At 39.8% G+C, this 15268-nt stretch overlaps 1 protein-coding gene across 1 annotated transcript in view; it reads right to left on the minus strand.

Moving 5' to 3' along the window:
• Positions 1–15268, minus strand: part of etfa (electron transfer flavoprotein subunit alpha) — a 57515-nt gene extending 42247 nt beyond the window's left edge. The window contains exons 1-5 of the mRNA XM_048617140.1: positions 15155–15268; positions 8459–8608; positions 7744–7825; positions 5000–5082; positions 1330–1429 (exon numbers count right to left, since the gene is read on the minus strand). Coding sequence (XP_048473097.1) covers positions 1330–1429; positions 5000–5082; positions 7744–7825; positions 8459–8608; positions 15155–15196 — 457 coding nt within the window. The 5' untranslated portion in view covers positions 15197–15268. The remainder of the gene's footprint in view (positions 1–1329; positions 1430–4999; positions 5083–7743; positions 7826–8458; positions 8609–15154) is intronic.

A 15268-nucleotide genomic window follows, 5' to 3' on the forward strand; every position in this document is an offset into this window, starting at 1 on the left:
TCCTCTCGAAGGGTAATGAATCCGTGGAATTTTTCATTGCAAAGGGCTACTGAGGATGAGTTGTTAATTATATTCAAGGCCGAGAATAGACTGCTTTAAATCAGTAAGACAATCAAGAATAATGAGGAAAAGACAGGAAAATGAGGATTATCAGATCAATCATGCTCTTAATAAATGGCAGAACAGACAACGTAAGCTAAATGATCTACTTCTGCTCCTACATTTTAAGGTCTTATAGTACAAAACCACCTCATGAAGTGGTACTACCCTGCTTCTGGAAAGATACATTACAACTCTGTCTACAAAGCCAGGTTCAACTTTTCTAGATAGCATCAAGACCAAATATATTCCATTCATTTCTCACCAAATAATCTTTACCACCACTTACCCACTTTCTTGGTTTGCAATGTAAACCCAATATTGCAGAAATTGCCCTGTATAAGAATGAACTGAATGTTAACTGCCTCCCAATGAACAGTTATTACTGAAAATGTTTATTTGCCCCATCATGACATCACCATCAACAATTCCTCTCTGTCTCTCTCCCCGTTCCGAAAAGCCTCAAAAACACCATAAGGTTCACCCTTTCTAACATTCAATTTATGTTTCACAAACTTCAACTCACCTGGTTACTCACATCCTATTGTGCACCAAGCTCCCTAACTAATCATCCACAATTGGTTCCACCTTTTACAAATCCGCCCCTGACTCACCCATCACTTCTTTTAAATCTATATCCCATCTCTCACTCTTCTAAACACGAACTGCATGCAACAAAGCTGCTAACCTAAACTATCAGTGGAACAACTTTCAGCTTTCATAGACCATTTCAGTGTTTTTTCAAAAATACTCAACCTTGCTTCTTCCATCCCATGTTCAAACTGTAGAAAGCCCACCTATTCCACCTCACCTTCAGTTCCATCTCCTAAGATCTAAATACCTGATCCAATGTCCAAGTGCTTCTCTCCATGTACTCTGCAACCATGGATCCACAGGCATTCATAGTGACAATGATAACTAATGCAAATGAAGTATAAAATATATCAGCCTAGCTTTAGTATGGAACTAACCATAGACAGCTGCTACCATGTTCTAATACCAGGCATTGCTACAATCTAAAAATAAGCATGGGAGTAGAAGATGGAAGGAATGAGGCAATAACCTCAAGCGGATGCTTCTTTGGTAACATGCCAGGTTCCTTTCTACAATGCACTAGAGCACATTAAAAATAGGTTAGATTTTACATTCTGTAAAGAGACTTAGTAACTAACTATAAATCACTTGTACCTTAAAGCATCAGTTCAGCAACAGAGTTCATCTTGTACTGACCTGCATAGATAGTTCTGACAAATGTATCTGGGTTTTTAATTTCAGTGATATCAGAGATTGCAGCAACATCAAGTTTAGCAGCTATTCGAGGTATAATGTTCTGAAAAAAGGAAAGGTTACGAATAAACATTCCAGGATAAAGTATGCTCATCAAACGTGTGATACTTTCCTTTTTAAGATATTAAACTGAATGTATTTTGATACATTTCTTACTACAAGACTGTACAAAAAATCTTTGTAGAACGACTGTTGATGGGAATCAACCTGCAGCACCCCCCACTAAGCCCCCATCCCTATCACACACACCCCCACCCCCACCCTACCAACTTATGCATCATCATTTGCTAACAGGTTGCTATGCACTGGAAGGCAGGGAACTATCATCCAATTCCATTCGACATCTATGAGCAGCATGCTGGCCTCAACCAGTACCAATAAAAATTAGTTGGCGATTTCTGTTAATGAGGTCTTGCTGTGTGCAAAATAGCTGCCATCATGGCCAGTAAGAAGTACTCAAAACCTTCCATTCTCTGCTTAAGAGTTTTGGGTTGATTCTTACTGTTTAGTAGATTTTAAACAGGAAGTTACTAACCGAGAGATAGTAGGATGCTGGAGTCTAAGATAACAAGGTGTAGAGCTGGATGAACACAGCAGGCCAGGCAGCATCAGATGAGCAGGAAAGCAGACGTTTCGGGTCTGGATCCTTCTTCAGAAAAGCTACTAACTGATTGTTTTTATTTTAAATGAGCGTCTTTGAAGCAATACAGAGCTGCTGTTTATATTGGGTCTCAACACAAACGCTCACACATTTTTGTTTACACTTACTAAATCTTCATAGCTTGCACTTCATTTTGTTCTTGATTCTCACAAATGCGTTACATTCTTAAATAAAAATGCAATCTCAGTTTATCGCCACTTCCTATGTTACCTTATAAATGTTACATTGCAAACCCGAGTACAAAGTAATTTTCATGTGGGAACGGGGCAGTTAATTAGGATATTGCCAGGAAACACAGAAAATGATGAAATGCATCTAGGGAAAAGGGCAGAACTAATTCAATAAAATACAACTTATGAAATATAATGCACTGTGTAATGCATTGTAATTCAATTGGAATGCCATTAAGCCAGTGAGTTGACAGCTCCAAGACAACATGAAATATTGCAGGAAAATGTTGTAGGAAGTGCTATAGCAATTCAAGTGGCTCAGTTAAAGAGTTGGAGAACCTGGTGAACCACTTGCATCACGAAACTATTCCATGTACGAGCAAATGTGAGCTTTTCTTTTCTGTAAACATCTGTCAGATCAGAGGTAAAAGTAATACATTAAAGGATTAGACAGAAATTTAGAAAAGTTTTCACCCAGAGCGCGGTAGTAATCTGGAACTCTCCTCCTAAAAAGGTGATATAGAATCAGAATCCACACTGCATTTTTTAAAAAGTACTTGGATATGCAATGGAAGTGCAGTACCTATGGGACAATTGTCTAGGAAGGCAGGTTAGGCTAAATACTCTTTTTCAACCAGCACTGACTCATATAGATCAAATGGAGGGGGTGGTGGTGAATGTGTCTGTGCGGGATGCTCTTTGAAGAGTTGGTGTGGACTTGTTGGGCCAAAAGGCCTGTTTCCATACTGTAGGAATTCTATGGAAGTTCTATGGATTCAATTTATCCAATTCTATTTTGAATGTTATGAATGAACATGTTTTCTTACAGGCAGTGCATTTTAGAACACAAACAAACAAACTGGTTATCTGGCACAGCATAATCCAACTTTATGGGGTTTAAACCTACTTAACATAGCAGTGAATACCTGATGTGGGAGGTTCAAATTTTTAGCACATAACCTTCAAGATGCAAAGTGTTAAGCTAGTCGACTAAGAAAATATTTTCAGGGAACAGGTTAACTTGCATTCATTCTGTAGAAAATATGTTCAGTTACTCAAACTGATATTAGTTAAATGTTAAAGTTATGTAAATACATAGGTACACGTATAACAATAAGTACAAGTGTAGTGTATTGTTTTAATCTTATTAAATAAGCAAATTTATGAGCAAGTGCCAGGACCTTGTCATCTCTAATAATGAATAATTCCAATCTTATTTTTTTGTGACATGTTAACGACTGGCCTTTTCATGTTCCTTGACTGAACTAGTTAAAGATAATGAATTGTTGAGTTATGCAGGTTACCAGGTCGGACCTGCAATCTCTGTTGACTCCTGGACTTTGCTAGTTTAGTTGGAATGCTGCATTTGTTTTCAGCAATTGTGGGTTAGGATGAAAGAAAGAGGAAAAATGTGTCATTGGACACATTAAATATGGAAATAGCAACAGATTATTGGTTTAATCCACCCATAACTTTCAATATTCAACACAAGAAATAATCTGTCACTCTGAAAAGATAGCTGGATTAAATCTCACTGTTTAAAAATGTGTGGAACTCTGATGCAGTTATCTAATTTACTAAGTGAGGGGCCTGCTCAGGAGTATATGATGGCACTTCACGTGAAAGATCATGAGTAGTCAAATTTCGCAAGCCTACCAGATTTTGAAGGTAACTGAACAATACACATTTTAAGCCCAACAAATCAGCATGTAACATTACAAAAACAAATTCACTGATAAGAGTTTTTTTAGACAGCAGTGATTTTATTTATACTTCAGAAAGAGTATTTCTCCTAGTACAATGAAGAGTAAACTAATTTATTCCCAAAGCAAAATTTTGTTCAAAGTACATCTTGTGTGCGCACAGGTAGGGGGGTGAACCCTTGGAATGAAGATCACAGAATCATGGAATCCCTACAATGTGGAAGCAGGCCATTTGGCCCATCAAGTCCACACCACCCCTCTGAAGTGCATCCCACCTGAACCCAACGCCTTACCCTATCCCTGTAACCTTGCAATTCCTCGGCTGATCCACCTAACCTGCACATCTTTGGACTGTGGTAGAAAACCGAAGCACCCAGAGGAAACCTACGCAGACACGAGGAGAATGTGAAAAATGCACACAGTCGCCTGAGACTGGAATCAAACCTGGGTCCCTGGCATTGTGAGGCAGCAGTGCTAACAAATGAGCCACCGTGCCGCCCATGGCGCTTACTCACATGGAGTATTTTAACATGCATTCCTGCACATGGAGTCTTTTAATCTGGGAGAGTCTGCTGTGCCACTCCGTTCTTACCATCAGCCTTTGGTGTATCATAAGGCTTTACAGATCGATTATCAATCTCTTTGGGTCACCCTCCATCGTCATCATTTTATGAGGTGATATCCGAATGCAGAGCTTCAGGCCCAGAGGTAGAGTACTAGCTACCCACTGCACCACAAAGCTCCTTGCACATTTGTGTTTCGCTGATAAGTCAGGTTGAACTGAAATTCCAAGTAACTTGAAATGATTTCAGAAGAACCGCCTGATGTAATGTGATTAGAATGGGGAACTTGCTACCACATGGAGTAGTTGGGTAATAAATAGCATAGATGAATTTAAGGAAAAATCTACATAAGTACATGTCACAGAAAAAAAAAAACAGGCTATACTGACAGGATTAGGTAAAAAACGGTGGCAAGTGGCGTGTGAGAAGGATAAACTCTAGCATTGGCCTTCATAGCCAAACAGCCTATCTTGGTAAGCTCTTTATAATATGTCTTGCTAATAGTACTTTCCTCACCTTTCCAAAGGCAGAAGCCCCTGCACAAATGTGTGTGAATTTAAATTCCTTATGTGCAGCCAGCACCAGCGGTGTCAGCTCCTCTGTCAATGATACAGAAAGCAGAGTATTAAAAACACAAATAAGCAGACAGCAAGCAGGCACATCAAAAAGTATGAAAAAACTAAGCATTTGGAGCTCATATGCCATCAAGTGAAGCAATGTTCACCTAGATAAAGTTGGACACGAACAGATGCTTACAGTAACTTAGTAGTCTTCTATTCATTTGGTTTCTTCCTTTTCCTCAATCATTGTTGTACAGCTTTGATATTTCTTGATACTTAATGTTATGGCAGACAGATTTATTACCATTAATATACTTAAATGTGCAGTAAATGTTATCACTAGATTATTCAATACATGTAACGTCTTCAAGTCATCTACAACATGTATGTACGTACCAAAAGTAATGGCAAACTGTTTAGTCTTGCTTGCCTGAGCCAAGACAAAGGTGCAGCAGATCCTCATCAGATTTGCTTTATGATAACGATGCAGCAACTAATGTTCCACACCTGCAGCAGTAAATGAACATATTCGCTCACAGCTGCAAAGAGTTTGGTTTGACCACCAGCACTAGAAAGGCTGAAACGCTCTTGTGGCATAAAGTAGTGTTCCTACCTCTGAGCTAGGAGACCGGGTTCCAAGTCCCATCTGCTCCAGAGGGACATAATAACATCTCTCAATGGACTGACAGAAAATAACACAGCATCAGAAAGAGAAGCTATGATACAGAATGTTGCCACATCTCCATCTATCAACACTAATAATATTGACACCGGCAGTTGTTGAAAGCTTCACATATTCAGGCTACACAATCACCAGCAATCTGCTACTTGATGTTGAAATCAACACACGAATCATAAAAGCTGCAGTTGTTAATGTCCATGCTGCGTAGGAGTATGTGAAACAATAGGAAGTTAATGGAGAATACCAAGCTGAAAGTCTACCAAACCTGCAAGCTCAGTTCACTCCTTCACAATGGTAAGACAGGGACAAAATATTTTTGGCAGATTTCACCTTCACTGTCCTATGCAGTATCATTAGCCTTTGTTGGCAGGACAAGGTCACCAACTCAAAGGTCCTGAGCATGCTAGTTCCATCACCATATACTCACAGCTAAACTAATGACATCTCCACTACCCGAGTTGTGTTCATCAGATGGATGACTGCTGTATACTAAAGATCTTCCTGGCTGTGAATGGTTAATAGCTCATAACTACTTGGGCTTCCAAGTTTCCACTACAATGATGCCTGCAGTGAGATATGAAGATGGATACTAACATTGTTAACTGGGACACAGTGACTGGCAGGCATGAATTCCAGAACATGTCTGTTTGGAAGGCACTGAAAGAAGCCATCAGAAATTAAAAGTTCAGCTGACTCCTCAGACCACTGCCTTCTTGTGCACCAAATGTGGCAGGGGCAGCCATGCAACAATGGGGTTCCTGAGCCATACCAATCAACATATAGGTGTTTAACATGATGCAAACCATTGCAAACCAGAAAGCTGTTATCAACAGTTGTGACATTCAATATTATTTCAGGCAGGCTTACATAAATTATGAAAACACACACCGGTTTTGCAAGTACAGTACAAAAGCTGAATGTCGCAAGAAAGCAGTTGAACAAAAGCCTCTCAAGCCTGCAACTTCTAAAGACCATGCACAAACTACCACAGTGAACTGAACTATACTCTCCCTCAAATGATTCACTTCCTAAAGTTCTTCATTACTAAGCCCCAGATAACTCTGAGTCATTTGAATCATTTAAGAAAGTGTCATCCACAGACTGCATCCTTTTCTACCCTCAGCAGAAGCCTGTCACAAATAAACACACTAATTTTTACTTAGTTATAAAACCATTAAGCTCATTCTCAACCAGACATTTATTTAAATGCATTCAGCAAAAACTGGGTTTTCTGTTTTATAGGAGTGGGTCTGGAAACAGGAAAAATGTATGGCTTGAAACGGATTCTCAAGCAATCTCTAGTCACAAGATCCCATCTTGGACCCATATGTTCCAGTTGTACAGTGAGAGCCCCAAATACTCTGTTGCTTAGTTTTGTGAGTTTTAAAGATTTGATCTCTACTGCTATTCAAATCCTCTTTCTCCAATAAAAATGTGTTTCTTCAAGACTATTCCTTTGTAACTTACAGATTCAAGTTTAATTAAATTGTTGCATTTAAGGATTCTATAAGATACTTTAATTACATTCTATATACGAAATGCGCTTAACCATGCCGTAGTTCTATAACTTTGAACAGCAACCATGTTATTTTAGTTATTTTGCCAAAGAATAGAATTTCACAGACACGTCTTATTCTCATCACACTTTAGGATATAGCAAATAATTTATTCCCAAATCACAAAAGATACAGTATTAGTATCCAACAACGACAATGTTCTGAGGAAGGGTCACCAGACCCGAAACGTTAACTCTGTTTTTTCCTTCACAGGTGTTGCCAGACCTGCTGAGCTTTTCCAGCAACTTTGTTTTTGTTCCTGATTTACAGCATCTGCAGTTCTTTCTGTTTCTTTTTAGTAATAGTATCAAACTCTTTTTTTTTTTTTAAATCTAGTATCGCAAAAGCAAAATATTGTGGATGCTCAAAATCTCCAATAAATACAGAAAATGCTGGAGCACTCAGGAAGCTTGGAAGCATCTGTGGAGATAAGAACCATCCTATTGTGGTATCTATGCTTACCTGGTAGAAAACCTTTAAATATGTCATTCTCAGCCACTAGAACCTTCTTCACACCTTGGACTTTACTGACCTCTTCCGTAACCTGTAACAAGTAAATGTCAGCTTTAGAAAGAGGTCCTGTTAAATAGGATAAGATTGGCAAGAAAAGTCTGCAAATTCTATCTGGGAATTGAAAGTTAGCTTCAGTAATGTCATCCATGAAACCATCACCATGGTGGCGAAAATCCACCTTGTTCACTAGTATGACCAACATGTGACTCTTGATTCACAGCAATGAAATTAACTCTTAACTGCCTCTCTAAAATGGCTGAGCAAGCCACTTGGTTCATGGGCAATTTGGACGGCTCAACAAATGCTGGCCTGGCTAGAGATCCCTACGTCCCACTGAAAAATATCTTTAGAAAATTAAGAGTGCCACTGTGACTTATAAATACTTCCCATCTCTCTCTCTTCCTTTAAGATAGTCCTTACTTCTACCCCTTTGTCCAAGTTTTCTGGCACTTGTCACAATGTCTTCTTTACCTTGGTTAAAATTTTATCTAATTGATTACACCTGTGAAGGGCCTTGGGACATTTTACTACAATTAACGCACTATATAAATGCAAGTTATTGTTGCAGTCAGTAAAGTCCTCGAAGTAGTGGCAAATAATATGCTAGCAATTCTAAACTGCTTGAAAATTTGAAACAAACACAAATATAGCAAAAACATTTTACCTTGCCACAATTTGTGCCAGCAATCAAGCAACAAACCTCTCCACCCAGCTGTTTGGCTGCAGTGATGGCATTGAGGGTAATGGGAGTCAGCTTCTCATTATTATGCTCGGTTAGTACAAGAGTGCTCTGAAATCGTTGCAGGTAGCAAGTCTAGATAAAAAAGAAAATAAGTGTCTTACAAACTTGCCATTTTTGGTTAGAACATAGAATGGAAGGAGGCCATTTAACGTATTGATGGTACTTACTATTCAATGAGATTGTGACAAAGTGGTAACAATTCCACATAAACCACCATCATCCCATTTCCCTTCATAGTTTGCTAACAAAGTTCTACCAATTTTAGATCTAAGATGAACTGACCTAATATCAACTGCCATTTGTGGAATAAGGTCCAAACTTCTACCATTCTACAATTTTCCGATTTCACTTTTGAAATATCTGGTTCTAGCCTTGGACTCCCTCCTAAATAAAACTTGTCTCTCCCTTCAGCTAATGCTTTCTGTTCCCCTTAATATTTTGGATACGCTGCCCAAATCAAACAAAAAACTGAAAAGCAATAAAATCATGTTATTATGATACTTTCAGGAACCTCATATTTAAGATTAGGCAACCTTGAGCTACCACTAGGTTACACAATATTGGCACTAGTACATAAAGGCAAAAATATAGGTAATTGAGTAAATACATTATAGGTAGTTCAGTGAATACATTTTAATATTGAACAATATTCTCATGTGATAATCACCTCAAAACTGCTCACAGCAGCAACAGACCTGTAACCAGCACCATATAGCTCAAAGTACTCTTGCCAAACACAACACAAATTTGGAGAGAGGAAACCTAGAGTTGAAGCTGTTTGACATAACGAAACTGTACATATTGAACATAAGCTTCTACTCTTTTTCAACAGGATCATGGATGATTTTACACCTGAGAAAACGAATGGGACTTCAGTTCAGCATCCTATCTCAGAATACAGAAAAACTCAAGGTCAGTACTTGAGCAAACACCAGCGCTTATTGTCAACATCATGTTTCAGTGTTGTTGAGCCAGCAGCTGATGTCATTATCAATACCAAGTATGTGTTGTTGAAATACAAGGACATTCAGGCTCAATGATTAATGACTGCGGCATCATTACTGCAGGCTTTGAAATAACTGGCAAGTTAATTACTCAAACATTTACTGAAAATTAACTGATTATCCCTTCCCAATTCAAACAATTGTTTATCAATTATACTGGGAGCCTTCCATAGTGCTATCCACTATAGTGTAGAGTTCAGCACAATCCAGGTCTTAGCCCCTCAAACTTTCATTTAAATAGAATTTGACCTGTATGGTATTAAACCACGTCAGAAAAGCTTCCAGCTTAGTAACCAAGGTCCTCTGAGACACCAATGTGTGTCAGTGATTGTAGGGTTGCCAATCAACCACTTGATCTGTCTTGGATGACGTCCAGCTTTTTGTGGGAAGTATTCAATCATACTCCTGACTTGTGTCTTGTAGATGGTGGACAGGCTTTGAGGAGTCAAGAGGCAAGTTACTTGCTGCAGAAATCCCAGTCTCTGACCTCCTCTTACTATCAGTGTTTATATGGATGGTTCTGCTCAGTCTCTGGTCAATGGTAAATGGCTAGAATGTTGATAGTACAGGTTTCAGCAATGGTCGTGGCATTGGATGTCAAGGGAAGATGCTAGATGCTCTCTGATAGAGATGGGAATTACATGGCATTTGTGTGGCATGAATGCTTCATATATATGCATAAGCACAGGGTAAGAGGACGAGTGAACCAAGTTGTGACGGCCCACATGCTTACAGGTACTGCAGGCATTCATTACTCAGAACAATCATATTTTGTTTTTGCTAAGTGTGATTAATCTAATCAGTCACCCCCGATTATGCTGCCATATGCCATCCCCTTTCTCCAATTCCCTTCCTTCTGAAATGCAATAACAAACATCCCCATCACACTTGTAGTATTGACAATGTACATCCCCTTTAAAAAGGTAAAATTGAAAGGATGTTATATAATCATTTGGTTGATCTAGCACTTATTTTATTCATTTGTTTTGGATTGCAAAGATTCAATGCTTTTGGGATATGGATGCAATTTTCCCAGCCTTAGAAGAAATGCTGACTGACGAGGAAACTAAAGCAATGAACTCTCATTTGTAACAGTCTCGAAACAGAATCCCTGTGGACTTCATGATAGCAGAGTCCCAGTGCACCTCATAAATTGCAAACACACAAGCCAAATATCACTGCCACTCAAAATCACATTGTCGGATCAAATGATGCAATTTGACTGTAGGTCTCTATGGTCTGTTATTGTATTTCAAAATAAGAGGCATAGTGTTTGTAAAATACTAATGGAGGTTGGATAACCTTAACGTAGACTTCTTCATTTTCAAACAGGAATGTATAAAATAGGAGCAAGAGTAGTCCATTCAGCCCACTGATCCTGCTCCATTCAATTAGATTACGGTTGATCTTCTCTATGTCAATCCCATTTTACTACACCATCCCCATACCAAGAAACGTATCAATGTTTTTCATGACTATATTCAACAATTGTGCCTCCCTCAATACCATGACATGTACAGAATTCCAAAGATTCACAAATAGAAGCTAACAGTCACGTGATAAATTTATCTGATTTGTTTTTGAAGTGTTGTACCCAGTGTTGTACTCAACACCTTCAAGTAGGATCTTGTCCCACAACAGTCACAGAATTATACAATACAGAAAGCTATTCAGCCCATCATGCCCATGACAATTTTTTAAACAGCAATCCAATTAATCCCACTTTCCTGCAGTTTCCCCATTGTTCTGCGATTTCGCTACTCCATGTATATGTCCAATTCCCTTTTAAAATTCCTGTCAAATCTCACTCAGACATAGCATTCAAGACCACAGGAATTTTCTGCATCAAAAACAACTCTATTCTTCTTCCTTTTGGTTCTTTTGCTAATTATCTTGAAGTCAGCTTCCCTTGGTTACAGGCCAATCTTCCAAGTGTCAGCAAAAAGAGTTTCTATTGTTTAGTATATCAAAAGCCTTCACAAATTTGATTTTCCCAGGTAAACCCAAATAAAAGTTTGGTTTGTAGCCTGTTACCCATTAGCTGGGATAGCTTATGAGGTACTTCACCATTCAAAACAGGTCCTGATGTCCAAGTGCGGCTAGCCCTAGCAAACATACAACATATACCATCACCAGACAGTGGCTGATATCTACAGAATGGCTCTCCAGCATGAATCACTGTCTTGAAGAGTGGCCTACAATTACAGGCTGTTTACTTCGAGTATCACTGTCATATTTCATGATGCAGTTTGAGCTCCTGAAAACTTTTACGTTAGTTACTTTCCTTTGCTAATAAAGTTTAATCAGCAGTAACAAGTGAGAACAAAGAGGATCAGAAAATTGAGAGAGATTAGAGGAAATATGAAAAGTTGGCACAGCTTGAATACAAGGACTGCTGCCAGTAATTATGGCATCTAGAACAAGGTGACATAAAATTAAATTTACAACTTAGAACACAACAATGTAAGGGTGCAGAATACAGCGTCAGAGCTAGTGACCAAATCCTCACTTCAAAAGAGTTTAGCTAGGTGGCTGAAAGAGAATAAAGAGATAAGGGAATTTAGTAGGTCATAGGATGGGAGCTACTGTTTGCTTTAAGAATTTATTATCAATGAACTACTATTATCATGAACATTGGGGCCAGGACATAAGACCAGTCTGCTTCTACGCTATGTTTTCTTTGGCTCAGGATACTGAAGTCCCAAAGAAATGAGGAAATTATAAAACATACAAAAACATAAATTGCAATTATCTGTAGACATACTCCTCTTTGGAAAACGTTTGGTAATTAATCAAGAATAGAACTGAGCATTAACCATTGTTTATTTTTAAACTTGTTGTCAATTTTGTTTTCCTGCCAAACTACTTCAGAGACCTCAGAACATGGGACTGGAGTCACATACAAGCCAGAGCATAGATTTTTATCTACGATCATAGAATCTCAGAATCCCTACAATGTGGAAGCAGGCTACTTGGCCCATCGAGTTCACAAAGACCCGCCAAAGAGCATCCCACCCTGAGCCACCCCACGACCCTATCCCTGTAACCCTGCATTTCCCATAGCTAATCCATTGATGGACGTTAGTGTTTGACAACCCGATCAAATTTACAAGATTGTGTTTATTGGTACTCCCACACAAATGACCAGATTCCCTCAAAAACAATCAGAACTTGCCAGGTCAGGATTTATCATTCAAGCCCTGCTGTGCAAGTCATCTACTACAGCAGCTGTGCATTGTATTCATGTTACGTAGACAAAAATGTCCATTAGGTCACTCATATTTGCAATGGGACCTATAAAAGTGAAAAGGCATAACCTCTGCGCATTTGCCTGTGTAACCCCAGCTTTATTTAGGTCAATAGGTTTGCGACTTTGTCATTTGCTTTTCTTACAACTGGTCTGCCCTAGGAGGATATTGGCAGGAGTCCTCCCCATTTGTCACTGGGGACAAGGTTTTATTTTCCATTTGTTCTCAGTCTGAATGGGAGGGGGCGGCGGCGGTGGTGGTGGTGATTAGGGAAGGGAAGAAAAGAATTACCTAATGTAAGTTAATTACCAATGAAGGATCATAATCTTAAAACCACACACACAAATCACACTCAAGTATTCTCTCCAACTGTCCCCTATTCACCAATTATGCACTCCTTGTTTAGAAGAATATCGTTGTCTTGTGGCACAGTGGATATTGACCCTTCCTCTGAGCCAGAAGCTCCAGGTTTGTGTTCCTTTTCAGGGCTTCATAGCCAAGGAAGGTGCATCTATAACACAGCCAAATAGGTTGTCTATCAGCGTGTAAATGCTTCCAACACACTCCAATGACAGGTAGTTAAGAACGTCAGCCATGCTCAATGTGGAGTACCCGCCCCCCCAAACTACAGCCACTGGTGACAATCTGGCGACCTCCAGTAACAGACATCAGCATATGCACGATAGCTGTCATGCGTCACTGGATGTGGAAAAGTCTCCAAGTCTACATTTGTCAGGAAAAGTGTTGGGAGTTATGCATTTCCTTCATCATGGCATACAACTCAACTGGGAGAATCCTGGATCACATGCCAGCTCCGGCTCCACTTCACCAGATAGCAACGTAGCTGACAGATCCAGTGGCTTCTCTATAAAATCAGGAACCATAGCCCAGTACAGGGTGACACAGCATATGCAAGTCATATCAGGGCTCTCTCAGGGTGAAATTTACATACTTGCAAACATGGTACTGTTTTTTACTGCTGGTGCCAAGTGATTGTTCTGCAAAGTACTCATTCAGAAGGACAAATTCCATAACTGTTTCCTACATTTGACACGAACAGCACTCCGTACCCAAAGCGAATTGGGAAGAGAAATGCCTCACAGTGCAGCAATATTCACAAATCCTCTGCTATAATATTATTAGGTCAATAATACATCTTGGTGAAAAACATTAAAAATACAAAAGCAAAAGAGATGCATAGATGCACAGATTTAGCTTAAGTTACGCTACCACATTCAAGGTAACTTAAGAAATACTGATACAGAAGCAGCATATCTCTCCCAAATAGGCTCCAAGACATAGCAAAGTGTTTCACTGAGCTTAACAGCACATCACATGAAGCTAAATTCTACTGAATTGTGATGCCAGATCTAAAAAAAGCTCAGCTACCCATTTGTCCTTTGAGCAGTGAACTCACTGAACTATCTTCAATGTGACAGATTTGAGTTAACAAAGTCAACACAGATTCATGCCTTGAATACATACACAGAACGATTCACAAACTCCCAATAGAAGACATGTGTTTCCTTCTCAAACTGACACTTAGATAACTCAAAGAACAAATCCTCAGTACTTGAAATTTTCACCATTCAATCCTTCCCACATACTCTACATTGATACTTCACTAGCAAAGCACCTTTGAGAGCAGCTGTCCGTCAGGTGGATTGCCAAAATAAATTACAGAGTCAGTTGCTTAGTACTAACGGAATCTTAATGTGCACAAACAAATCTGTACACAATGGTGACTGCAACTCAAAACCATCAACACTGTTCTAAAGCACTCCGCAGACATCCTGGAGGTGGGCACAAAAAAACACTGAGACTGAAGACAGGCAGGGGATTTACATCCTGGGCAATGTTTATGGTACAATTAATAGTGCCAATGGAACAGCGCGTCGTGTCAGTATCACCATATTGCTCATGGAGGAGCTTGCTGTGCGCAAATTGGTTTGTCATCATACACGGCATGACAACAATAACTGTGCGCCAATGTCTTTTGTTGCTTGCAAAGCAACCTTTTGGATCCCCTGACTATATCAATGAGGCGCTATATCAATGCAAGTTTTCCTTGTAAAGGGGTGCCGTTTGGGAGCTTTATCTTTTCAGGTTAGTTGTTGATGTAAGGCTGGACTTTGACCGACCGTCCGTTCCTCCTCTATCCACAATTTTCAGGCCATGTAAGAGTCCCAGATTCTGCCCGAGGGGAGAGGGAACTCACTGCGCTCGGGCTGGGGGAACTCGGACTCCGACCCCGAGGCTCCGAACGAGGCCCGCGTCACAGCTCTCAGCCGGAGCAAGCCAGGCCTTCGCCAACCTTCCCGCTGTCCGGTGTCCGGTGTCGGTTTGCCGACCCCTTCCTCACTCACCGCCGGAATCCGCCGCCCGGTTGTAGAAAAGAGTCGGAACATCTTCCAGAATCTTCCACGACCCGGCGATCTCGCTAGGATTCTCCGCCCCCCCCGAGATCTCGCGAGAACTCC

The sequence above is a fragment of the Rhincodon typus genome, chromosome 36, assembly GCF_021869965.1.
Source record: "Rhincodon typus isolate 14 chromosome 36, sRhiTyp1.1, whole genome shotgun sequence".
NCBI classification, from domain to species: Eukaryota; Metazoa; Chordata; class Chondrichthyes; order Orectolobiformes; family Rhincodontidae; genus Rhincodon; species Rhincodon typus.